Consider the following 15,294-nt stretch of genomic DNA (forward strand, 5'->3'; position numbering starts at 1 on the left):
AGGCAGAGTCCAACCAAGGATTATGTATTTTCTTAAAAAGTTATTCTTAGTATCCGAAATATCCAGTTTCATATCACAGTCACCTTTTACCATATGACTTTAGCATCCTTGATAATCCTGCCTCAATCAAGTACTTAATTAGGAGTCACAAAATGGTTATTTTCTAATTCTGTTATTCCGTCAACATTAGTTGGAATTTTTTTGTAAAGACTAGGGCTATATGGTTATGCTGAAATGCGGAAAAGACAGGATAAATGTTAAATTCCTTTCATTTAATGATCAATTTTCAGACTAAGAATTTGGTGCAATAACAACATCCAATGGTGACAAATTAGGATTGATTTGTGGGTGTGGTTTTTCTTCCTTTGGAGGGTCCAGGGACTTTTTATGGACTCAGATTTTATTTTTTTTTATTTATTTATTTGGACTCAGATTTTAATTTTTTACACTCAACATCTTTAAATTCATTGCAGTCAACATCTTTAAATCCATTGCAGTCCATATCCCTCCCTACCCCAACCCACCCCCATTACTGAAAGAGTATTTTATTAGGCATTGGGGCTATTCAACTATGGAACACAATTCTCATCCTTAAGAAACTCAGGCTGGGAAAAGAGGCTAATGAGTCAATAAAAAGTTACAATGCATTGTTACTAATATTTACTAATGCAATGAGAGAAGTGTCTGTGGGATTCTGTGATAACATAGAAGTCTACTGTATATTTTTGCTCTTTTCAAGATTCCTTCTTTCATCATTTCTTCTATTTAGAGATGCTCCTATACCCTTTTTATTTTTAGGTTAGGTCTGCTGGTAACACATTATATTAATTATACCTTTCATCTGAGAAAGTCTTGATTTCCCTTTTTATTCTTGAGGTAATTTTCACTGAATACAGGATTCTGGGTTGACACTTTTCTTTCAGGGCCTGAAAAATGCTGTGCTTCCTCCTTCTGGCCTGATTTCTGATGAGAAATCCAATTCTAATTGTTTCCCCCTTATAGGTAAGGTGTCACTTCTCTCTTGCTGCTTTCAAGATTTCTTTCTTTCCTTTAGTTTTCCTAAGTTTGGTTACGATATATCTTGGCATGGGTTCCTCTGGGTTTGATCTATGTGGGGTCCGTTCTGCTTAACTCTGTAGGTTTGTCTTGTGCCATATTGGGAAATTTTTCAGCCATTATTTCAATACTTTTCTGTCCCACCCTCTTTCTCTTCACTTTCTGGAACACTGTGATGACATGAATATGAGATCTTTTGTTATAGTCCTACAGGTCCCCGAGGTGTTGTGGGTGTATTCCCATGCTATTTTCTCTCTGTTGTCCACATTGGGTAATTTCTATTGATCTTTCTTCTGCTGTTAAGTCCATCCACTGAGATTTTACTTTGGTTATTTAGCTCTCAGTTCTAAAAATTCTCCGGTTCTTTTTATCTTCTATTTCTTTGCTGAGGCTTGAAGCATTTTTATGATGGCTGCTTATAAATATTTGACATAGAATTCTAATGTCTGAGTCATCTTAATGTTGGTATTGGTTGTCTTCTCATGCAAGTTGAGATTTTCTAGGTTCTTGGTATTAATGATTTTATAATTGAATCCTGGATGTTTATATTATGACTCTGGATCTTAACTGTCTCATGTAAAGTAGGTCTCTTCTGACACAGTGCCAGTGGGGAAAGGGGGAAATGCCTCCTTCCTGCCTTGGGAATCTAGGCCCCTACTCAGCCTCTGCTGGTAGGTGGAAGAGCAGCTGTACTTGTGTGTGTGGCTGGAAGCTGCTTCTGTAAGATTTCTGTCTTGCTGAACTTGGTCCTTTGGCTAGAGCAGGCTTTTTAAAAAAATCCTCATCTGAGATATTTTTTCCATTGCTTTTCAGAGAGTGGAAGGAAAGGAGTAAGAAAGGTAAGGAGATAGACAGAGACATCGATGTGAGCAAGACACATCAACTGGGTACCTACTGCATGCACCCTGACCAGGGTGGGAAGCGAACAACCCAGGTATGTGCCCTCAATTGGGAATCGAACCCACGACCTTTTAGTGACAGGGCAGATGCTCTAACCATTGAGCACATCAGCCAGGGAGAGAGAGCAGGCTTTTGTTGGGGCTTTTTTTTCTTTGTCTCTGTGCTAGCTTCTCTAGCACCCAGCTCAAGATACGTGAAGCAAAAAGAAAATCCACGTTTCTGAAAGTAGAGAGAAGGGAGACTGGCTATGATCCTCAGGAACTGAAAAACATGACAAAGTATGTTGTGTCTCTCTCACATCAATGTCTGTCTAGCTCTCGTTCTCCTTCCCCTCCTTCCTTCCTCTCTCTCTGAAAGCAATGGAAAAAATATCCTCAGGTGAGGATAAAAAACCAAAAAAAACCCCTGCTCTCTCTAGCCAAAGAACCAGGTTCAGCAAGACAGAGATCTTATGGATTGTTTTATACGTAATGTCCAAGGATTTTAGCTGAACTTAGTGGAGGAATCAGGAAAAGTTCATTTGCTCCATTATTCCAGAAGCATAAGTCAGGAACAGAGTCAGTCCTTATCCTTTGGATGCTTCAACTATCCAGTCTTTGACCAGCTGGCTCTTTGACATGACTCATTATTCTTTGCTTCCCAAGATGTTACAGGCTCACCTTGTACTCTCCCTCCCCCAGCCTTGGAATCAGTCTTTCCTACCAGGAGCCCTGGTTGGTTTAAGCCAGTCCTGGGAGGCCATTTGTTTTACTCTGCTCAGGCTGCTGTAACAAAATGTCATAGACTGGGTGGCTTCAACAACAGACATCTATCTCTAGTTCCATAATTTTTGGAAGTCCAAGATCAAGGACATAGCAGATTCAGATCCTGGTAAGACAGCTGTCTTCTTGCTGTGTGAGAATGAGGCCTTTCCTTGGCACATGGGTGTGGAGCGTGTCTGTCTTTCTCTTCTTATAAGGGAACAGAAAAGGGCACATCATAAGGGTCCCGCTCTCTTGGCCTCATCGAAACGTAATCACCTCCCCAACGCTCCACTGCCTGAAACCATCCCACTGGGAGTGAGGGGCTCAACATATGAATTGAGGGAGGGGGCACATTCAGTCCACAACCACTCTTGCCAGTGAGTGGTTCGGGCATGGGCCCTTCTCTCTTTCTAACGAAGATGGCAGGTAGATAAGGGCTCTCTTTCTCTATTTGGGCATCTGGCACTGGGGCCACCACTTGCTGCCAGCCTAAGGACCAGACCACACAGGGAGGGCAGAGCCAAGAGCATCACAGGACTAGGGGCTAGAACCCTGATTTCTCCCATCTACAGATTTGGGTTCCATTTTGGTCCTCCATCTACCGCACCCCTGACCTGCCTCAATCAGCAGTTGAAAAGAGAAAATGGGGGATTCGCTAGTCACTTGGCTCACAAAAACCTTTGATCTGAACCTAAAAAAACATATGCACACATTCCTTTACACTTCTGTTTATTTTTCCTGCTTGGGAGAACCATCAACAAGTATCTTTTATGGGGGAGGGAAGACAATTCTGGAAAAGTTCTCAGGATCGCTATGCTGAATTTTCAAGTAGGAACCTAGAAAGCCAGAGATCCAGGAAGTCAGGCCTCCAGGGTCCTGAAGAGAAGTTCGAGGGCAACAACTTCATCGGGTAGGGCAGCTCCATGTGGGCCACCAACAATCTTCTCCTCAGCCCAGGGAGCTCATCAGGGTCTGGGCCTGCTTCAGTTCTGCCAGTGAAGAGGTAAGCAGTGGGCAGCTGTCAGGTGGGATCTGAGAGGGCCCTAACCTCTCCAGGTATAGCTGAGCCTTACCTGCCAGGAGGACCTGGAACTTGTCTGCTGAGAGGGATAGGGCAACAAGTTGGACTGGGGCCTCTGGGGCAGCTGCCACCTCCAGCTGCAGGTGTACCACTGGCTCTTCCACGGACTGTAGCAGGCTGGAGCTCATGATGTAGTCTACCCGCCAGCCCGTGCCTGCCAGCCTATTTACTGAGAGACAGGGTAGGGCTCTCAGGCTCATGGCAGGTGAACCACACAGTCCTCAGCCCTTCAGGTTGTATGGCTTTGGGGAAGCTCTTCTTCCTTTGACCTCTGACCCACAGCATGTGCTCAATAACTGGGAGCTCAGGTCACAGTGGCTTCTCAGATCCACAGATCTCAGAAGAAAGAAACCTGGCTAGAGTCAGAAGCCCTGGCTCTGTGATTGTGACATGTGACCATGAGTAAACCTTCTGAGAACAAGCACATCCCATGCTACATGTACCTTCTAGAATAGACCCAAAACCGCACCTTGACTGACTCCACACTCACCACGCAAACTGCAGGCCCGCAAGTACTCCTGCAGGGGGCTTTGCTTCTCCTCATAACAGCGACACAGGCTGGCTGCGTGCTCTGGAGGCAGAATGGAGGTCCCCTGAGGTAAGCAAGTGGCTGCTAGGGCTGCTCAGAGGGCAGGTATCAGGCTCCTGGCCCAGAAAGGGCAGGGTGCATCTCATGGTCACATGGTCTGGCCAGGGTGCATCTCACGGCAGCCCTTGGCCTGCCCAGGTCCCCATACCTTTAGGCAACCCCAGCTGCTGCAATTCACTGGACAAGGACTCGCCATCCACGCTATGCTTGGCCGCACTGGAGAGGATGAAACTCAGTACTGCCACAGTGGCTTTCACATCGCCCAACTCTGGGGAGACCCATGGGGGGTAGGAGGTGTCACTATAGCCCCAGCTACCTCCTTGTTGCCCTAGTATCTTCAGCTCAGAGCCCCCAGGCCTCCTGGAGCCATAAGCATTGCTACTGCTGGCAGAGGACACTGGGGGTAGATTGTCAATGTCTTCTCCTCAGGTTCCTCTGCTGAGGCAGGTGGGTCAAGGTGAGCTGCTGGATAAAGGGGTCTCTGTACCAGGTCCCAGGCCGAGTAGCCAGAGTTGCCCAAAGTCCGTGGACTCAGTGGGGTACTCACCAAACCTGGCATCAGCAGTGAGCTTTTGGACCTTCTCGTACTGTGGGGGAAAGGAGGCCTGTAAGGGTGCCAGACCCCTGCGTGCCACCCCTTTACCCCCAATCGCCTGGATCCTGTGGTAACGATGGGCAGGAGGCTGATCACCCACTTCCCTGGGTTTGGTGCACTCTTAGGGTTGTGGGACAAGGGGTGCTGGACCAGGCACTCACATCCATCCCCTGCCCCAGAAGCTCCTGCAGCACCTGACCGCACAGCAGCCTCAGCTTCACGGAGGACTGGAGGGAAGGCCCAACATCAGCCCGATGGCCCTCATCCCTCCATGCTGGGGGCTGCTCACAAGGTTATCCATGTGAGCAGCCACACAGCATGCTCGGATGGGCTGAGGGCACTGAGGCCCAGACCCTCGACTCCCAGGGTCCCCACCCCCAATCCCTCTGTCCCCCAGGCCCCCAAGATGACCCCGTGCACTCAACAATCTTGGCAAGTGTGCTGATCTCCGCCAGGACCCAGTCAGGACAGTCCAGATCACCACAGAACCGGAACCTCTGCAAGGGAGTGAAACAAGTGGTCAGGCTGGAAGGAGGGGTGAGGTGTGGCCAGGTGTCTCCCACACTACTGTTTCTCAGGGAGCCACTTGATCTCCCTGACTATCAGGCTGTTGAGAGAAGCCCCTCCCTGACCCACCCTGCCACCAAACTTTGTTCTGATGCCTGTCCCAGGCATTCATCTGTTCAGCAAACATTGACTGGGTGCCTCCTCTGTGGTAGATCCCACAGAACAAAATAAAGTCCCTGGCCTCACAGCCAGTGACCTCTCTCATTTCCCTTTCCTCCCTGGCTCCAGCCACACTGGCCTCCCTACTGTTCCTGTTACACCAGGCACTCTCCCACCTTTGTCCTTATGGTTTGCTTGCTCTCTTACTTCATTCAGATCTCTGCTCAAATGACACCTCTTCCGATGGCCCTTTTCTGATCATACTTTCTAAAATAGCCCCTTACAGAGGAGAACCAAGATGGCGGCATAAGGTATAAACCTGTGTGTGCTGCCCCCCACAATAACATTGAAACTACAACTATAAAACAAAACAGCTATCATCCAGAACCATGGGAAAGCTGGCCGAGTGGAAATTCTACAACCAGAAGGAAAGAAAGAAGCACGCTGAGATCGGGTAGGAGGTGCAGAGGCGCCAAGAACAGAGGTACAGAGGCCCGCAGGAGGCGGCTGCACCTGGGTGCGTGGTTTTTTTCAATTGGAAGGGGATACAAGCTCTCGAACGCACTGAGCTCCTTTAAGGCAAAGAGGCCGGGGTCCCAGACTCCTACGGGGAGAAACTGGACTGTCTTGCAGCGGTTTGGAAAGTGAGGGGGGCTTTCTCGCAGAGCTGCTTGCAGGGATCATTGTTGCTGTGGGGGTGCTGGACTGCAGAGACGCGGAGTCGCGAGGAATCGCGGAGACAACAGCCATTGCTGCTTGCTCTGCCCTGGTGATTCTCTGAGACCCCGTCCCACTCAAATTACATCCCCTCCCAAGCTGTGCTCAGCGGCACAAAGGAATCACCTCAGCTTTTGCAGCCTAATCTAACTGCAGTTGGGTCAGAAAGCTTCAAAACTTCCAAATTCCAAACAAAGAGGAGAAATCTGCTGGTATTGCTGTAGCTCCTGCTGGGTGGACTCACACAGTGGTTGACTTGGAGATCCAGGAGCCAGGGTACCCCTGGTCAGATACCAGATTTCAACTCCTCACATCCATAAGGGACACACACAAGAGGCAGACTCAGTGAGCACCAAAGACCCACTGAAGCAAGTCCTGCCCCATAAGGGTGTCTCCAGCACAGCAGTTCTTCTTATAGACACAGCGGATCCTCGCAGTCAGCCAAAAATGCGAAGACAAAGAAACATGTCAAAAATGAAAGAAATGGAGGAAAGCAAACTAATGGAGGACATAGAGTTCAAAACCACAGTTATAAGGCTACTCAAGAATCTTCTACGAACCTCCGAGGAACTTAGTGAGATGTTCAAGGATCTTAATGAGAATGCCAAAAAAATGGAAAAGGACCAGTCAGAAATTAAACATACACTGCCTGAAATAAAGAATAATATACAGAGATACAGCAGACGAGAGGATCCCAAGAATCAAGTCAAAGATTTGAAGTATGAAGAAGCAAAAAACACCCAACCGGAAAAGCAAAACGAAAAAAGAATCCAAAAATATGAAGCTAGTGTAAGGAGCCTCTGGGACAACTTCAAACATACCAACATCGGAATTATCAGGGTGCCAGAAGAAGAGAGAGAGCAAGATACTGAAAGCCTATTAGAAGAAATCATGACAGAAAACTTCCCCTACCTGGTGAAAGAAATAGACTTATAAGTCCAGGAAGCGCAGAGAACCCCAAACAAGAGGAATCCAAAGAGGACCACACCAAGACACATCAGAATTAAAATGCCAAGAGCAAAAGACAAAGAGAGAATCTTAAAAGCAGCAAGAGAAAAACAGTCAGTTACCTACAAGGGAGTACCCATATGACTGTCAGCTGATTTCTCAACAGAAACCATGCAGGCCAGAAGGGAGTGGCAAGAAATATTCAAAGTGATGAATAGCAAGAACCTATAACCAAGATTACTCTACCCAGCAAAGCTATCATTTAGAATTGAAAGTCAGATAAAGAGCTTCACAGACAAGAAAAAGCTAAAGGAGTTCATCACCACCAAACCAGTATTATATGAAATGCTGGAGGATATTCTTTAAGAAGAGGAAGAAGAAGAAAAAGGTAAAGATAAAATCTATGAACAATAAAGTGACAACAAATAAATACCTATCAACAAATGAACCTAAAAATTAAGTCAGAATAAACTGGTGAATATAATAGAGGCAGGGGCATAGTAAGGGAGTGAACTGACAATTCTTGGGGGGAAGGGGGTGTGGGGGGTGCGGGAAGAGATTGGACAAAAATCTTACACCTGTGGATGAGGACAGTGTTGGGGGGTAAGGGCATGGGGTGGGGTGGGAACCAGGTGGAGGGGAGCTATGGGGGGGAAAAAAAGGAACATCTGTAATAATCTGAACAATAAAGATTAATTAATTAAAAAAATAAAATAGCCCCTTACACAAGGAAATTTCAGGGGCCAGTGGGTGTGTTCATTAGCTTGATCCTGATAACATTTTCATGAGCCATACATGTCAAAATATATTGAACTGTATATTTACACATGTGTGTTTCTCAATAAAGCTGTTAAAAAATAAAAATCACTCTTTACTATACTGCTTATGTTTCTTGCTTAATCTCCACAGCACATATCATGTTTTGTTATTTATCCGTTCCTCTGTTAGAATGCAAATCCACTCTGTCAATCATGTCTTGCCAGTATCCTCCATTCCCCTGATCAGTTGGCCTTATTGCCTGGCAGAGTTCTAACCCACAGCAATACACATGTCCATCTTTCCACATCTCTACTGGGCTGAGAACAAACCCCACACTGTAATGCTCTTCCCACTGAAACCTGCTTCCCCTATTGAGTTTCCAACTCCACTGAGCACAACCACCTGGGAACCAAACCCAAACACCTCCCTCTCCTTTTTCCTCATGCACTTAATCCCTGAGCCCTGCTAACTCCCCGCCACTTCTATCTCCACTCTTTCCACCCTAATTCAGGTCACCACCATCTCGGGGGGTCTTGCTGCCCCAGCCTGGGCTCTCTGCTCCCTTCCTGCTCCCTCCACAAACTGACCAAAAGGATCTTCCTAAACTTGCCAGTGCCCTCTTCTTAAAGTCCAAATGTGGCTCTTAAAACCCAGCAAGCTCTGGTCTTTGCTTACCTGTCCAGCCTCATCTTTCACTAACCTCCGGTTTATACCCTTCCAGTTGGGGTCATGCATTCATTCCTAGGGAGCCCCGCTCTGTAACCCCTGAGGTCTGTGAGTGTGCCGGTCCCTGTGTGAAGAACAGCCCCCACCCCCCTACCCCCTAAGCCCTAGTACACAAACTGCACTGCAAGGAGCCAGCTTTCTTCCCGGCCCCAGGTCTCAGATTGCTTTCCTATCACTCTGCTCAGGGTGCAGTTGGGTCTCTTCCCCTCGGTCCCAACCCAAACTCCTTGCTGGCTCTGGAAAGAGAGATGGAGCTTAACAGCGAAGAATCAGACTGAGCCTAATTTCTTTTGTTGTTGTTATTCCTCACCTAAGATATTTTCCATTCATTTTTAGAGAGAATGGAGGGGAGGGAGGGAGAGAGAAACATCCATGTGAGAGGGACACATCCCTGGTCGCCTGCCCAGACCAGGCCGGTGGAGCCTGCAGCTCAGGTCCATTCCCTTGACCAGAACGGAACCTGGGATCCAGGCCCACACGCTCTGTCCACTGAGCCAAACCGGTCAGGGCGAGGCTGAGCGTGATTCTCGGCCAGTTCTTGCTCAAGCCCTGGGACAGGAGGGCTGCAGCGAGCAACGGTGGCACTACCACTCCGAACCGGCCCCAGCCCCGCCCGGCCCTCAGGCCTGCCTCCTTCTCGCCGAAGAAGCGCCCGGGACTCCCACCCGGCTGCGGAGTCGGCGGCCCGCACGACTGCACCCAAGGGTTTGTCGAGGTGCCAGCGCGGCTTCCCCATCTCCTCGCACCCGCGCCTCACCCTTCCGAAGGGGCAGCCACGAGATCTGGGGGACCCTGCCCTGCCCGCCCAGCATCCGCGGCCTCGCACCCCCTTTCCTCACCATAGCGCCAGGAAGCCCGGCCGGACCTTCTCCTTCCTGTAGCTCCGGGTCGGAGGACGTGGAGATCACGTGGCGCGGGCGGGGCGCGGCGGGGCCTCCTCGGACCGGGCGGGGCGGGGCGGGGCGGGGCGGGGCCTCCTCGGACCGGACGGGGCAGGTCGCCTCACCGGGAGCTGCCGCCGGGCTGAAGGCCAGGGTCTTTCCAGAAACCCTCCCGGCAAATGGCCGGCACCTTCTCCGGTTAACCGAGGCACTCAAAACAGCAGAAAATAGGGAGCGGAAGCCATTTAATTTGTTCGAGTTAAGGGATCAGGCGCCCGGGAGCCGGGTCTGGAACTTAATGTAATTCCCTTGGGAGGGGCCTCAGGTCATTTCCACGATCTCCACGGCAAGCACAGCCGTAGGTGTGGGCTGTGGCGAAAGCCATATTTTAAAAACGTGATTACAATATGATACACATTCAGAAAATTGTACGTAAGTACAAAGCTTAATGAATTTTCATAAACTGTGCACCCCATGTCACTGGCACCCATATAAGAAAACATTATCAGTACCCTGGGCATCTCCATAAATGCCTGCTTATTTTCTTTCATTTTGATGAACCCCCTAGTTGCCTAGGAAAGAGGGCGGTAACAAATAACAAGTTCAGTGTTAGGGTCACCGAAAGAGGAATGCTCGAGGCCAAAAGGGGTAAAGGATTATGAATTTATTAGGTCATCTGGAAACCCAGATGGGCTGAGCCCCCAAATGGCGCCAGCCCCGGAAGACAGGGAGTCAGAGGTTTTTAAAGGACTCTAGGCGGGCTTTCTCTGGGCAGAGAGTTCTCTGTGCAGGTCCAGATTCTGGGAAACGCTGGAGGGGAGAGATAATGGTCTTAGCAAGTGGAATGTGGTCTAAGCAAGTGGACTGTCCATTGTGAAGTGACCTAAAGGTCAGTTCCCAGGGGAGGGGGCATTGATTCAATTCTTTGATCAGACCTAACATTCAGGAGCGCTCTTTCCCTAGGGCTTCACTAATGTTAGATGTTTTATCTTAAATTTTCCTGATAAATGGGAGAAAAAATGTTTGTTTTAAATTGCATTAGTTAGATGGTCTAGGAAAACTTAAGTTTCCAATATTCACTTGAAGAGTTAAAACAACACTGCCTCCCCTTCCCCCAAAACAACAACAACAACAAAAACCCAGCAGAAACAACAAAAATACATAAGAGAATAGACCAAAGACTAGTCCTGAGAATAAGCCCAGGTGTGATATCTTCCCCCACCTCTTTTCCAGACATTTTAAGTGTTAACAAGGATAGGAAATAGTGTCCTTATATAAACTACAAAAGCTATAGGGAGGGTGGGGGACTTCTCCCCTTGTAAAAGAAAAAAGAAAAAGGAAGATACTTTTAAACTAAAGCCTCTAAAATGCCCAAGTCAAGTATTTTATTTTATATAAAAATTCTTTTTTTAAAATATATACTTTTAGCCCTAGCAGGTTTCGCTCAGTGGATGTAGCATCGGCCTGTGGACTGAAGGGTCCTGGGTTCAATTCCTGTCAAGGGCACATGCCCAGGTTGCGGGCTTGATCCCCAGTTGGGGGCATGCAGGAAGCAGCTGATCAATGATTCTCTCTTATTGATCAGCTATCTCCCCCTCCCTTCCTTCTCTGAAATCAATAAAAATACATTTAAAAAAATATATATTTTTTATTGATTTCAGAGAGGAAAGGAGAGGGAAAGAGAGATAGAAACATCAATAATGAGAGAGAATCATTGGTTGGCAACCTCCCCCCCACCCCCACTGAGGATGGAGCCCGCAAACCAGGCATGTGCCCTTGACCAGAATTAAACTCAGGACCCTACAGTCCGCAGACCGACGCTGTGTCCACTGAGCCAAACCAGCTAGGGCCAAGTCAAGTTTAAAAAGAAACAAACCAAGAGGGGCTATGAAAGTTGCAAAGGATTTGTATAAGTCACAAAAAGTCCATATAAGTCACAGAAGATCTGTACAAGTTAAAAAGGGGAACAAATAAAAAGGCCAAAAAGCTCTCTTTATTTTTTTTCAAAACCAATTGTTATTTTCCCACAAAAGCCCCAGATATTATGGCCCTTTACAAAGAAAAACTTGGTCGGATTTCTGAGTACTAGCAAATTCACACAGGGGTTTTAGTCACTTGACACTGACTTATAACTTAATTTAGAGTAATTTACAAATTGTTCTCTTCCACTACTACACTATAGATAAAGAACAACACATAATAAAAGTTTTAAGGATTTATACTAATAAATTAACAGGTCATCAGAGTCAACATCACATATACATACCAGGGGAAGATACAATCCCAAATCAGAACCCTAATTAGGTATATCAAACTAAAACAAATAAGGACAAAAGGAAAGGAACCGCTGGACACATATAGCTAAGGAAAAGGGATTCTACCCAAGTTATGCCAAAAACCTCAAAGTCCTAGGTGTCTATGTTACCCATAGGTCTTATGACAATAAGAACTACACCTAAAGGAAAAGTTACAAGGGTACTTCTCTCAAATTAAACCTATCTCTATATATAAAAGCCTAAGTGACGAATGACCTGTCAACCAGTTGCTATGACACACACCGACCACCAGGGGGCAGATGCTCAATGCAGGAGCTGCTCCTTGGTGGTAGGTACGCTCCCACAGCCAACCTCCCACAGCTGGCCAACCTCCCGTGGCCCCTCCCCCTGGCTGGGCAACCTCCCACAGCCCTCTACCCCTGCTGCTGGCCAACCTCCTGTGGCCCTGATTGGTCCCAATCCAGGCCGAGGGACCCTACCCGTGCACGAATTTGTGCACCGGGCCTCTAGTTTCTTATAAATCCCCACAGAAGCCTCAACCCGATATCTACTCTTGTGAACCCAACAAGGACCTCAAATTCCTCTTCAAGAAACAGAAACCTATTATAGATAAGTAATGTAATGAGTGGGAATTAATATAATTGTCCTCCACTCCATTAACCTTCTTGTCAATTTTGTCACTTCTAGGAAACAACAACTCCGTGTCAAGGTTATGAGGCTTCAGGCATTCCAGTCCATCCCTTCTTTCGAAGCATCAACCAAAGGCCTCTGTTCCAGTCTCAGATCCTATCCCCTTGTCTCCTTTAGAACAGACAGGAAGAGGTTTCCATACTCTAACAACAGCAGGTTTGACACCCCTTAAGAGCACAAAGTAATTACAGAAGATGGGCCTTCCTCTCTCATCAACCCTAAAAGATTTTAGGTATGGAAGTCTCTGACGGAGGATATATTACAGGATTCCAGGGCAGGAGGAATAGGGACACTGAGACTGGAAAGTTAAAACAAGGCCAAACAGTGTGGGTCATTTACAGCCAGCTGGTTAATAACAAGCCATTATCTTCCACAGTCAAGGACACTTGAGAGAAATGGTTAAAAACCTCCCTAACAGAAAGGGAGGGAGGAAAGGGAAAGGACAAAAGAGCAATTTTATTCCCTAAGCCGAGAAGCCAGCAGTCTCAAAGCTTGGCAAGATAAAGTTGCCAGGTGCTTCTCATGAATTCTGGGAAGGCCATAACAAAGTAAAAAGGGAGCTTGAGAATTAATCTGTACCAAAATATTCAGCAGAGGAATATTGAGACCTATAGACAGGAGGGTACATAATGCCTTGGACCCCCACCCAACTCCCCTTCAGATTAGCTGAGAGCCCATCTGAGCTTCATAAGCAAGATGTATAGGTTTGCTTGCTTTGCTTCTTCAATAAAGATGCACGCTTTAGTTGCTTCATGAAATTGGCTTTTCACAACGTAGTCAAGGTCTCTCATATAAATGCATTTATTTGAGAATTCAAAGATTGAGGTTGGGGATAGCCCTTTCCCAGGAACTCGGAGCTGTCTGATACTTCTCTGGTGTCTGTGAGAGCTGCCTCTACCAAGAGGCTTCAGTGTATAGGGAAGTAGAATTTTTCCTTTTAGCCACCATATATATATAAATTTATAAAATGCTATCCTACACTATATTCTGTGTTAGAACCTAAATTTTTCACTCAGTAGCAACAAGGGGCAGACTGGAAATCGTGTGGGGTCTACCTTGGGTCCCAGCAGGGGTGAGAACACTGGAAGAGGAGTCTAACCATGTTGCTGGGTTACCTCGGGCAGGTCTCTACCCTCCTCAGAGCCTGCATTTTCTTGGTGAAATTAAGGGCCAGAAGTGGTATGCGTAGGACTAGATCACCGTTTCTCCAGGAGGAGGGCTATTCTTGTCATAATCTGTGTGAATGGAGCCCCTAGAGCTAGGCAACCAGCAGGCCCTGCCCAGAATGTGGTGTGTGAACCTGGAAGTGCACACATGACTTTAGGTGATATGCAGATGCATTTATTTTCACTGTTACTGTCATTTCTATGATTTTTCCACCTTTGTTATGAGGGCATCATGACAAAGAATCCCCTGAAGGGCTTGTTAAACAGATTACTGAGCCCCACTCCCCAGAGTTTCTGATTCAGTAGGTCTGCAGTGAAGCCGGAAAATTAGGATTTCTGAAATTCATTAATCAAGTTGCCTTTTAAAATACATTTGTTTAGCCCTAGCCCCCTCCAATGTACATCCCCACCCAAGCTGTTGGCAGCAGCTTTTCCATATGAATGGCCTGTCCTGGTTCAGGCTTCAGATTAATTTTTTTTTTTATTTTTAATTTTTTTCTTTATTGATTAAGGTATTACATACGTGTCCTTACCCCCATCCCCCCCACCCCCCCGCCGCCCCCTGGTGTCTGTGTCCATTGGTTAGGCTTATCTGCATGCATACAAGTCCTTTGGTTGATCTCTCCCCCTTACCCCCACCCTCCCCTACCTTCCCTCTGAGATTTGATGGTCTGATCGTTGCTCCTCTGTCTGTTTTTTTTTTAATTTAAATCTTTATTGTTCAGATTATTACAGTTGTTCCTCTTTTTTCCCCCATAGCTCCCCTCTACCGGGTTCCCCTCCCATCCTCCGCCCTCTCCCATCCCCCCACTGTCCTCATTCATAGGTGCACGATTTTTGTTCAGTCTCTTTCCGCATCCCCCACACCCCTTTCCCCCCCAAGAATAGTCAGTCCACTCCCTTTTTATGCCCCTGATTCTATTATAATCACCAGTTTATTCTGTTCATCAGATTATTTATTCACTTGATTTTTAGATTCACTTGTTGATATATGTGTATTTGTTGTTCATAATTTGTATCTTTACCTTTTTCTTCTTCTTCCTCTTCTTAAAGGATACCTTTCAGCATTTCATATAATACTGGTTTAGTGGTGATGAACCCCTTTAGCTTTTCCTTATCTGTGAAACTCTTTATCTGACCTTCAATTCTGAATGAAAGCTTTGCTGGATAAAGTAATCTTGGTTGTAGGTTCTTGGCATTCATCACTTTGAATATTTCTTGCCACTCCCTTCTGGCCTGCTTAGTTTCTGTTGAGAAATCAGCTGACAGTCGTATGGGTACTCCCTTGTAGGTAATTGACTGTCTTTCTCTTGCAGTTTTTAAGATTCTTTCTTTGTCTTTTGCTCTTGGCATTTTAATTATGATGTGTCTTGGTGTGGTCCTCTTTGGATTCCTTTTGTTTGGGGTTCTCTGCACTTCCTGGACTTGTAAGTCTATTTCTTTCACCAGGTAGGGGAAGTTTTCTGTCATGATTTCTTCAAAGAGGTTTTTAATATCTTGC

General features: G+C 46.6%; 2 protein-coding genes across 3 annotated transcripts in view; both read right to left on the minus strand.

Moving 5' to 3' along the window:
- Positions 1 to 1,440: 1,440 nt before the first annotated feature.
- COMMD4 (COMM domain containing 4) lies at positions 1,441 to 9,706 on the minus strand. 2 transcript variants are annotated; one of them, XM_081084696.1, is made up of 8 exons: positions 9,620 to 9,706; positions 5,390 to 5,461; positions 5,126 to 5,191; positions 4,917 to 4,956; positions 4,518 to 4,637; positions 4,271 to 4,351; positions 3,773 to 3,949; positions 1,441 to 3,688 (listed from the first exon to the last, which is right to left on the minus strand). In XM_081084696.1, exons 1-8 carry the CDS (start codon positions 9,620 to 9,622, stop codon positions 3,648 to 3,650), a joined length of 600 nt encoding a protein of 199 aa, XP_080940822.1. In that variant the 5' UTR covers positions 9,623 to 9,706; the 3' UTR covers positions 1,441 to 3,647. The 2 variants fall into 2 exon arrangements, with proteins under 2 accessions (XP_080940822.1, XP_080940823.1); XM_081084697.1 differs by lacking the exon at positions 5,126 to 5,191.
- A 605-nt stretch (positions 9,707 to 10,311) lies between these two features.
- LOC308514294 (uncharacterized protein C15orf39) overlaps positions 10,312 to 15,294 on the minus strand; it is a 36,367-nt gene continuing 31,384 nt past the window's right edge. The window contains exon 4 of the transcript XR_013995583.1: positions 10,312 to 10,471. The gene's annotated coding sequence lies outside the window, so the exon portion shown is untranslated. The remainder of the gene's footprint in view (positions 10,472 to 15,294) is intronic.

This window comes from Myotis nattereri (genome assembly GCF_964212035.1).
Source record: "Myotis nattereri genome assembly, chromosome: 1".
In the NCBI taxonomy this organism is placed as follows: Eukaryota; Metazoa; Chordata; class Mammalia; order Chiroptera; family Vespertilionidae; genus Myotis; species Myotis nattereri.